Consider the following 9,637-nt stretch of genomic DNA (forward strand, 5'->3'; position numbering starts at 1 on the left):
GAATGAATTTATGTAGAAAAATAGAAGAATATAAAATTTGTGTAAAATGATTAATTTAAAAAGCTAAAAATGCTGTGTAAATCTAAGTTTTTATTCTTTTTAATTTTAAATTGCACGCCCCAGTTTGAAAACTATACCAGTGACGCCAGTTAGCGGTGAGCGCAAGAACTAACAAAATTAAATATCCTTTTTTTTCCATAAAATAAGCAACTTTTATGATTCATTGGCATTACTAAAATATTCTATGGATTTAGTTATAATAAAATAATTCCAATACAATTAGCTGCGAGCCTTACGTTTGTTATTTATAAAATAACACTTTGCAGACGCTGAAACACTATAGCCATCTAGTGGTGAAACCCTCATCAAATTACTGTTCAAAAAGTAAATTCGAATCGTATTCAAACATTCCCGTATATTTTATAAAAGGTAAGCATTTACAATATTATAATAGTGGCATAACTTTTATAGAAATACCAAAAAAATTTGTCTATTTCATAACATGATATATTATTCTAATTCAACTGGTCGCTATAGAATTTTCTATGATTCTAATTTTGTTAAATATTATCAACTTTTGCATATTGCAAATAAATAACTTTATATTTGTTTTCTATGTTCAGAGAGTATGGATACATTTATTTGTAATAAATGCTTTGCTACGCCATATAGGGGAAAAAAACCATTTTGCTTAACACAATGTGGTCACATATATTGTCATGGATGCATACAGCAAGGTAAATTTAATAAAATAATTTTTCAAGATAATGAGTATTTATGAAAATATATTTCTTGTAATATAGCTGAGAAGCAGTGCCCTCAGTGCCAGCAACCAGATATATTTTCTGTGGAGTTACAACAACCATCACTGGCAAAAGTAGAAAATTTCTTTGCTCCACTTAATGAATCATTGGAATCATTGCATAAAATATGTGGATTCCAAAATAATCAAGTGAAAATTATGATACAACGTTTCTATGAGATTGTACGTTTTATTAATCATTTTATATTTAATGAAAACAAGAATCTAATCAATTAATCAAATTTAAGGATAAAAAGTATGAAAAACTGAAGACTCACTATTATAATCTTACTCATAATATAAAAATGCTGAGAGACAAATATATTAAGCTCAAAACGGAAAATACAGAACAAAAGAAGAAACTTATGACCTTTGAAGTAAACAATAGAACACTAAATTCTTTGAGTGATTCTACACCATTAAGCGTTGAAAATCAAAGAAATGCAAACAGAAGGTATAATATATATATATATGGTAATTTTATTCTATGAAATTTCTTTTTTGAAAATATTTAATCTTTTCTGTTTATAGACAAGCACCAAATTCATATTTTTCATCTTGCGGAACTAATATATCAAGTCAATCTTTCAATGCAGGAAGAGGACATACAATATTAGAAGGTTTTCGTATACCTTATCCTCTATCTGTAAAATCAGTTGGTTCTCGTGGAACTTCAGATTCTAATTCTACTTATACATTTAGACGTTAAATACGATTCTAATATTTTCAAGATTCAAGTATTATATGTATTTGTTAATCAACTTTTCAGAAATTCTTAAACATAATTTTTAAGTTTTTAAATTAAGTTTTTAAATTATAAATTGTAAGTTTGTTTTATATCGATTAAGCATTATAAAATGCAATGATTATGACGAACAGAAACAAGTGAAAAGGTTAAGTAAAATCGAAGATAAAATAATTTACATACATATAGTATTTTGAAAAATACAGATATGCTTATTTTTACCATCAATCATAAGTCTTAACGACTAACAGATATTTTAAGAGAAAAATATCTGTGGAAAAACAAGTTTATTTTGATCGTATCAGTGAATAAATGTATAAATTTAGAAATAATTACATGATAACATGAGATTAACGATTACCTCATGATTGTACACTAAGTAAGCTAACAATTTAAAAATAATTCATGTTTTCATTAATGTTCAATAAAAGCTACATTGCCATATATAATTGTGTACAGTTTATGGCCTTCTTGCCCACGTGCGATTTGTGTTAGCATAGTATTTTATTCGTTCAACGAAAGACCAACCTGTTTTTGCGCAGCCTAGGAAGGCCCTCTATTCTTACTTCTAACGTCGCACTTGTATACACGGTGGACAAAATATATGAACAGAGAAAACAAGCGATAAAGTCGACGATTGAAGGATATACCCAATATAAGACCACTAAGTATGCTGTCCGGTGTCACGACGCGCTTGCGCAGACGAAGCATACTTAAGCCAATCAGGGTCAACATGCGCAGAACGAATGAACACTCGTCGTATGAAAGGTATGGTCTATTATTGAACGAATAATAGCAATGGTATGTAAATAAATACATGTAACAATGGTAAAGTTTTAAGCATTAATACAAAATGACAACACAACCTAAACAATTAAAAGTGGCAGATACGAAAGCCTCATTTATTACATCGTTGATAGTAAGTAAAACATGATCATTTCTACATAATTTACTATAGTACGTGTCAGATATTTCTGCAAGGTTCAGTGTAGAAATTGAGGAAAATTTAACTAGAATTTTTAATTATAAAAACTACAGTTTTATGTTTTTAAGAAGTAAAATTCAACAAATTTATTTTCGATTTAATATTTAAGTTTATCAAGATTAGTTAGATTAATATAATGTTATTTTAGAAAACAAGAATCTTATTCATTGTTTTACAATGTAATAATGTTGATTTAAATAGGCAGGAGGACTAGCTGGTGTTTCTGTAGACATAATATTATTTCCACTAGACACATTAAAGACACGACTACAGTCTAAACAGGGTTTTAAGAAATCAGGAGGATTTTCTAATCTTTATAAAGGAATTTTTCCTGTGTTTATTGGTTCTGCACCAACTGGTAAAAATACATGTTGTATAAACATGATTAACATGTAAAAGAATTTAATATATATAGAGAGAAGTATGTAAAATAAAAATATATACATAATGTCCTTTACAATATTGCAGCATCTTTGTTCTTTGTAACTTACGAAGGTATCAAAAATGTAACACAGCCCCGTGTACCTGAAAGATATCACTCTTTGCTACATATGAGTGCAGCATCTTTAGCAGAAATGGTAAATTATATATACAATTAAAACAGAATTATAAATCAAATTTTCATATGTATTAAACGTAGGTAGCTTGTTTAATAAGAGTACCAATAGAGGTTTTGAAACAAAGAAAGCAAGCTTTAATATTTCAAAGAAAAGATGTCAATCTTAGATTACTGTATTGTGGCTACTGGAGCACAGTAATAAGAGATATGCCTTTTAGCTTAATACAGTTTCCATTATGGGAGGGCTTTAAAAAAATTTGGAGTTCAAATGTTGATAGAGATATCCTACCAGCAGAAAGTGCGATATGTGGTGCAATTGCAGGTATAAAATTTTATAACAATAGATTGTACAGTTTTATTTGTTGCATAATTGATAACATAAATCCTCTTAGGTGGCATATCAGCTGCTATCACAACACCACTAGATGTTATAAAAACAAGAATAATGCTTTCACATAAAAATGAGAGTGCCTCAAAATTAAAAGTACTTTATGTTACACAAAATGTTTATAACGAAAAGGGCTTACATGGGTAAGACTTAACATTTTCATTACAGTAAGTTTTGATTTTATAAAACGTTTATTATAAATTTTATAGACTTTTTGCTGGTATTGGTCCTAGAGTAATGTGGATAACTTTAGGAGGTTTCATTTTCTTTGGAACTTACGAAGGAGCAAGAACTGTAGTTATGCAGTATTTCTTGCCTCTTTCTATTCTTACTGAACAAACCGATAAATGTCAGTAATGCTGATAGATATTAAACAAATTTAGTCAAAGCGTTATTGTTAATAAGTACAACTTGGTAAATATAATAATATTTACAGTTACTATATGTATATAAAAGATGCATTTATCATATAGTTATAAAAATAAATTTTATACTTACTTTTGAAAATTGTATATACATTTCGTTTTAACAGTAATATTTATAAAAAATAACGACATTTTCGCAATATAAACATTTTATAACATTTATGTATAAATATATAAACTCTTTTTTAAAAAAGGTATTTAACAATTTTTAAGGTATATGTATACCTTTCTTTTAAAGTATATAACATTTTGTAGCGCTTAAAGTTTAGATTTTAAATTATACATTAATTTTTCTAACTTCATTGCCTTCTGAAGATTACCATTAATCTTCAATTTTCCCATCATGAACGCTGACGCAGGTTTCAGTTTTCCTTAGTAAGCATAAAATTTGTAATCATTAGTACAAATTACTATAATTTAAGTATGAATAGTGCATAAACATGATATACTGTACTATACATGAAATATATTTAAATAGAATAGTTGTAGAATTTTCCACTATAAAAACATTATTTTAATATGTATCTACATACCAGTAAACATTGCAAAAAAGTTTTGAGAGTCCATTGTAAGTACTGCATCTGGTGGTTGATTGGGCTCTCCTTTTCCTACTGCACCTTTTCCATTCTTAAGATCCAAGAACCATATACTAGCTTCATCACCTACAAAAGTTATGTTAATAACACAATCTTAAATTAAATGCTATACAAAGACTATTACCTTTAACATTAAACTGAAATACAGCTCCCGTTTTGTTAACAAGTTCATTGTTTAAATTAGCTTCAATGGCAGTGAATATTTGTGCAATTTTTGCATTTGATTTACTACCATCTTGTGTGGTAGCAGTTTTCTGCATGCCAACAATTTTGGCATCATCTTGCAAACCTAAATTTTCTTCTATAAAGAAATCTAGCATCAATTTGTCTTTGTTTGCTAGAAAAAAAAACATAGTTATTATAGAAAATATTAGTATTTTACATTAGTTGTAAGAAAAGTTGATAAAATGAATACAGCATGAAACAAACCTGGATTACATGCATAATCAGTGAAGTCAGTAATTCCTTCCTGTTTTAATATTTCTTCATCAATTAAAAATTGTCCTGTAATAGATCTACTGTCCTTGGAAATTAAAGCATACACAGCATCTCCCATTATCTCAGGTTTACGGCTAAAATCACTTGAATCAGGACCAGATAACATTTCAATTGCAGCAGTATGAATGGCTAAAATAAAGTTATAAATTAATGAATAAAAACAAAACATTGTTGTGAAAGTAAATAGTGTACCAGTTTTTGGCCAAACAGCATTTACAGCTACACCAGTTTCTTTAAACTCTTCTGCCATTCCAAGAGCACACATTGACATACCAAATTTAGATATTGTGTATGCTACATGATTTTTAAACCATATTGGTTTCATACTTAATGGTGGACTTATATTTACTATATGAGGATTTGAGCTTTTCAGTAAATAGGGTAAACATACTTTAGACCTTAAAATAATTATTGTACTATTAGTAACTTCAATTTTTACACAAGAAGGTTATATCAACATATAATATGGAATTTGTGTGCTTACACTAAAAATGTTCCCCTGGCATTGATATTATTCATAAGATCATATTTTTTCATATCGGTCTGTAATGTGCCTGTTAAAGAAATTGCACTTGCATTATTAATAACAACATCAATACCCCCAAATTTATTAACAGCATTTTCTACTGCAGAAACTACTTGTGCTTCGTCTCTTACATCTACAATACAAGGTAATGCTTTTCCACCCATTTGTTCAACTAAAACAAATGAATACTTTATTTAATAAAATGAATTAAAAAAATAAAATACAGATGATTTTGTATTTAAATTATAATTACGATTTTATATTATAAATATGATTTTATATTATAATTACTTTCTTTGGCTGCAGTATATATAGTGCCTGGTAATTTTGGATGTGGTTCTGCAGTCTTAGCTGCAATAACAATATTTGCTCCATCCTTTGCAGCTTTTAAAGCAATGCTTTTTCCAATTCCTCTTGATGCTCCAGTAATAAAAATTGTACGACCCGCAAGTTTTCTATTTTAAATACCCATATATTGTATAATCATTTCACTAACTAATACATAAATAATATAACAACTATATTAATTGAATCTAAAAATTTGAACTCCATATAATTTTAAACATATTTTTATTGATATATCAAATCTGTTTAACTACTTCAAATGGAAGGTTGGAATATATAATTTCAGCTCTGTCATATTTGTATTGAAATGAGTAGAAATGAATATTCATTATATTTTAAAGTGATTTATCTAACTAATTTACAAACATTTTATAAAATTTATAATTCGTACCCTGTGTTAATCATATTGTAAACAGATTGAGAAACTGCCATAAGAGTTAATAATAATTAAAGAACTTTCTTATTGTAGTAACAGTGTATATTTAAGCATAAATAATCAGATAAAAAAGTACACTTTGCTTCGAAAAACGTCACAGTTTAATGTCCAATTTCATTAATTATCATTGTTGTAAGTTGTAAGATTACCATATTTGACAACATGGCGAAAATTTCATGTATGACAATAATGGGGACTATATAGTGTCCCGCAAATTAATGCACCAATTTTATGTCTGTAAATTTAAATCTTAGAACATAAGTAAGATTCAACAGATTAATATAAATATTCAATGAAAAATAAAAATCTATAATCGTCTTTAGTTGAAAATTAAATGTCAGAATTGTCTCTTAGGGTTTTTGTGTTTCTGATTTGCATAAGTTTTTGTAAATATTATATTTTATCTTTATATCAGTATTTATCGATAGGAAATATAATGATATCTAATACAAGATTCATTTTTAGATTAAATTACTTATTCTACACAATCATTGTTGTTTCGATAATGTCTTTATAACGCAGTTCACCAGAGTCCATAACTGCGACGCGCAGGTTGGAAGATGGTGGGGGAACGCAGCGAGCTCTCTGCTAATCGCTTTCCACTTCGTTTGGGAGTATCGCCAATCAGGGCGAAGATGCGTACTGGAGATGCGCAAAGAACGAAAACTGGTCTTTTCGCAGTTATGGACTCTGGTGAACTGCGGTATATACTGACAACAACCTAAAAGGAAGTTTGAACGTTTATCCAGTAAACTTAGTAAAAAATGAACTTTTGAAACATTTTATTATATTGTTTAACATAAAAATATCATAGGTAAACTGTGTATACATATATATACTTTAAACAAAGTTATTTCATTCATATTAGTATTCAGAAGTCAAGGTTATGTTTATACCGGTAAAACAATGTGTGGTATATTCTGTTATATTTCACAAAATCATGAGAAGAGTTCACAAGTACCAAATGAGGTATTATTTTTTAATTATACTAATCATAAGTTGAAATAAATAAATTATAGAAGTATAATTTTCTAGTGGAATGCTTGTAAAGACTTAATATGTGCCCGTGGTCCTGATAAAGTAACAGAGCGAATTGAATATTTAACTCCAAATTGGTTTGGACACTTTAATGCTTCTGTACTATGGATGCAAGGTTCCAATTTAAATATACAACCTGCTATAGATTCTATTGGAAATATACTTCTGTGGAATGGAGATATATTTTCTGGAGATTTGGTAAATATTTTACGGCATATAAATATATTAATTACATTAAAATTTTGTACTTAATTGTATGTTTTCTAGGCACAAGATAACATGTGTGATACTGATATAATGTTGAATGCTCTTCAATCATCCTTAAATATCATACCTGTATTTCAAAAAATACAAGGTCCATATAGCTTTATATATTTTCAAAAGTCAACTAATATTTTATATTTTGGTAGAGATATTATAGGAAGACATAGTCTACTCTTAAAAGTGAATACAGATGAAAATGTTTTGACTTTAACATCTGTTGCTAGCAAAGAACTAAACGGGATTACAGAAATTCCTGCAATTGGAATTTTTGCAGTGGACTTAACTAGTTCAAGGGTAAATCTTTCATGCTATCCATGGAAAGAACCAGATTTAAGATTTACAGATATCATTGAAACATTAGAAACACACTTAAATGTAGACATTAATATTAGAGAAACTATATTGGAATTTGATACTTTAACACATTTGCACATGCATCCTGATATTAAAGACTTGGAATATCTAGAAAGTAGTTCTTGTCTTGACAATTTTTACAAAACATTAAAATATTTATTAGAAAGTAAGGAAATATATGAAAGAGTAGATCATTTATCGCATCTCCTTCATAAAGCTGTAGAAGTTAGAATAAAGAAACAGCCAAAATTCTGTAAAATGTGTGTACAGTTAGTTTTAAACGGAGAAAAAGTTGAATGCAACCATGCAAAAGTAGGCATATTATTTTCTGGAGGCTTGGATTCTGCAATTTTAGCATTAATTGCAGACAAATATGTATTACAAAATGAATCTATTGATTTGATAAATGTTGCATTTCAAAAGTCCGTTAATATATCTAGAAAATCTAATACAAATAATGGTGAACAAGGTACAGAAGACCAGTATGATGTTCCTGATAGAAAAACTGGGAAGCAAACATTTATGGAACTTTCAAGGATTTGTCCAAAGAGGAAATGGAATTTTATAGAAGCAAGTATCATTACTGTCAAATCTTTATAATTTATGGGTATGATAGATCTTTATATATATTTTTCATCTGTTTCAGGTAAATGTTAGTCAGATAGAGTTGCAGAAACATCGTTCTTCCCGAATTTGTAATTTACTGTATCCACTTTGTACCATATTAGATGAAAGTTTAGGTTGTGCTGTATGGTTTGCAAGTCGCGCAAAAGGTACAATTGATGGAAGTGCTAACATCTACGAATCACCTTGTAGAGTACTTCTATTAGGCATGGGGGCAGATGAATTATTTGGTGGGTATATGAGGCATAGAACGATATTAAGGCATAAAGGGTGGGATGCCTTAGCAGAAGAGTTGAACATCGAACTAGCCAGAATTTCTGAAAGAAATTTAGGCCGTGATGATCGTATCGTATCTGATCATGGACGGCAATCTAGACTGCCATACTTAGATGAAAATCTAGTGCAATATGTTCAACAATTAAAACCATGGGAAAGGTAAATCAAAAGATAAAAGAATAATACTAATGGCAAAGAATTAATATCCTGAAATTGTTTATAGGTGTTATCCAACAGATAAAATGACATCAGGTTTAGGAGATAAATTATTATTACGTTTGGTGGCCTGTAAACTTGGTTTCCAAGATACTGCAAATTTTCCTAAGAGAGCTTTTCAATTTGGATCTCGAATTGCTAATAGTAAAGAAAATGCTAAAGATATATCAAATCGTTTGTAAAATGACGGTATGTATACTTTTATTTAGGAATTGGTAAATAAGATTATAAAATATCTAATGTTGGGATTTTTTAATATTTATTGCAGTTAGTTTTTTAATGTTAATTGACAGGATGATACTTGTCATAAGTATGATAAAAAAGTGTTCAGAATTGTTTGAAATTGAAATGGGCATTGAGGGGTTTACAATACAAGATTAATAAATTATGAAACCAAAAGCATACACGTGTACCCTGAATTGTTACAATCTACCTCAAAAGTATGCCTAATTTCAGCAAATCTGTGATATTTAATATGTGTTACTGCTTTTTTGTGTGTTTTATGTGTTCTAGCTTAGTATGTGCTTGTATTTTATAAAAATATTTTTTTAACCTTATAT

At 28.6% G+C, this 9,637-nt stretch overlaps 4 protein-coding genes across 4 annotated transcripts; 3 read left to right on the forward strand and 1 right to left on the reverse strand.

Annotated features, from left to right (window-relative positions):
* The first annotated feature begins 292 nt into the window (after positions 1 to 292).
* Positions 293 to 1,983, forward strand: LOC117607833 (uncharacterized). Its single transcript, XM_034331992.2, has 5 exons — positions 293 to 429; positions 624 to 737; positions 804 to 985; positions 1,051 to 1,256; positions 1,334 to 1,983. Exons 2-5 carry the CDS (start codon positions 629 to 631, stop codon positions 1,509 to 1,511), a joined length of 675 nt encoding a protein of 224 aa, XP_034187883.1. The 5' UTR covers positions 293 to 429; positions 624 to 628; the 3' UTR covers positions 1,512 to 1,983.
* A 28-nt stretch (positions 1,984 to 2,011) lies between these two features.
* LOC117607953 (mitochondrial S-adenosylmethionine carrier protein-like) lies at positions 2,012 to 3,979 on the forward strand. The gene is made up of 6 exons (XM_034332263.2): positions 2,012 to 2,466; positions 2,734 to 2,890; positions 3,001 to 3,110; positions 3,173 to 3,413; positions 3,484 to 3,622; positions 3,689 to 3,979. The coding sequence occupies exons 1-6, from the start codon at positions 2,401 to 2,403 to the stop codon at positions 3,834 to 3,836; spliced, it is 861 nt and encodes a 286-aa protein (XP_034188154.1). The 5' UTR covers positions 2,012 to 2,400; the 3' UTR covers positions 3,837 to 3,979.
* A 136-nt stretch (positions 3,980 to 4,115) lies between these two features.
* On the reverse strand, positions 4,116 to 6,516 carry Hsdl2 (Hydroxysteroid dehydrogenase like 2). Its single transcript, XM_034332261.2, has 8 exons — positions 6,261 to 6,516; positions 5,816 to 5,979; positions 5,483 to 5,696; positions 5,191 to 5,396; positions 4,930 to 5,127; positions 4,625 to 4,837; positions 4,438 to 4,566; positions 4,116 to 4,275 (listed from the first exon to the last, which is right to left on the reverse strand). The coding sequence occupies exons 1-8, from the start codon at positions 6,299 to 6,301 to the stop codon at positions 4,163 to 4,165; spliced, it is 1,278 nt and encodes a 425-aa protein (XP_034188152.1). The 5' UTR covers positions 6,302 to 6,516; the 3' UTR covers positions 4,116 to 4,162.
* A 127-nt stretch (positions 6,517 to 6,643) lies between these two features.
* Positions 6,644 to 9,619, forward strand: LOC143305214 (asparagine synthetase domain-containing protein 1). Its single transcript, XM_076688505.1, has 6 exons — positions 6,644 to 7,274; positions 7,341 to 7,541; positions 7,611 to 8,531; positions 8,608 to 9,020; positions 9,085 to 9,266; positions 9,346 to 9,619. Exons 1-5 carry the CDS (start codon positions 7,212 to 7,214, stop codon positions 9,257 to 9,259), a joined length of 1,773 nt encoding a protein of 590 aa, XP_076544620.1. The 5' UTR covers positions 6,644 to 7,211; the 3' UTR covers positions 9,260 to 9,266; positions 9,346 to 9,619.
* Positions 9,620 to 9,637: the final 18 nt, after the last annotated feature.

The sequence above is a fragment of the Osmia lignaria genome, chromosome 5 (assembly GCF_051020975.1).
Source record: "Osmia lignaria lignaria isolate PbOS001 chromosome 5, iyOsmLign1, whole genome shotgun sequence".
NCBI lineage: Eukaryota > Metazoa > Arthropoda > Insecta > Hymenoptera > Megachilidae > Osmia > Osmia lignaria.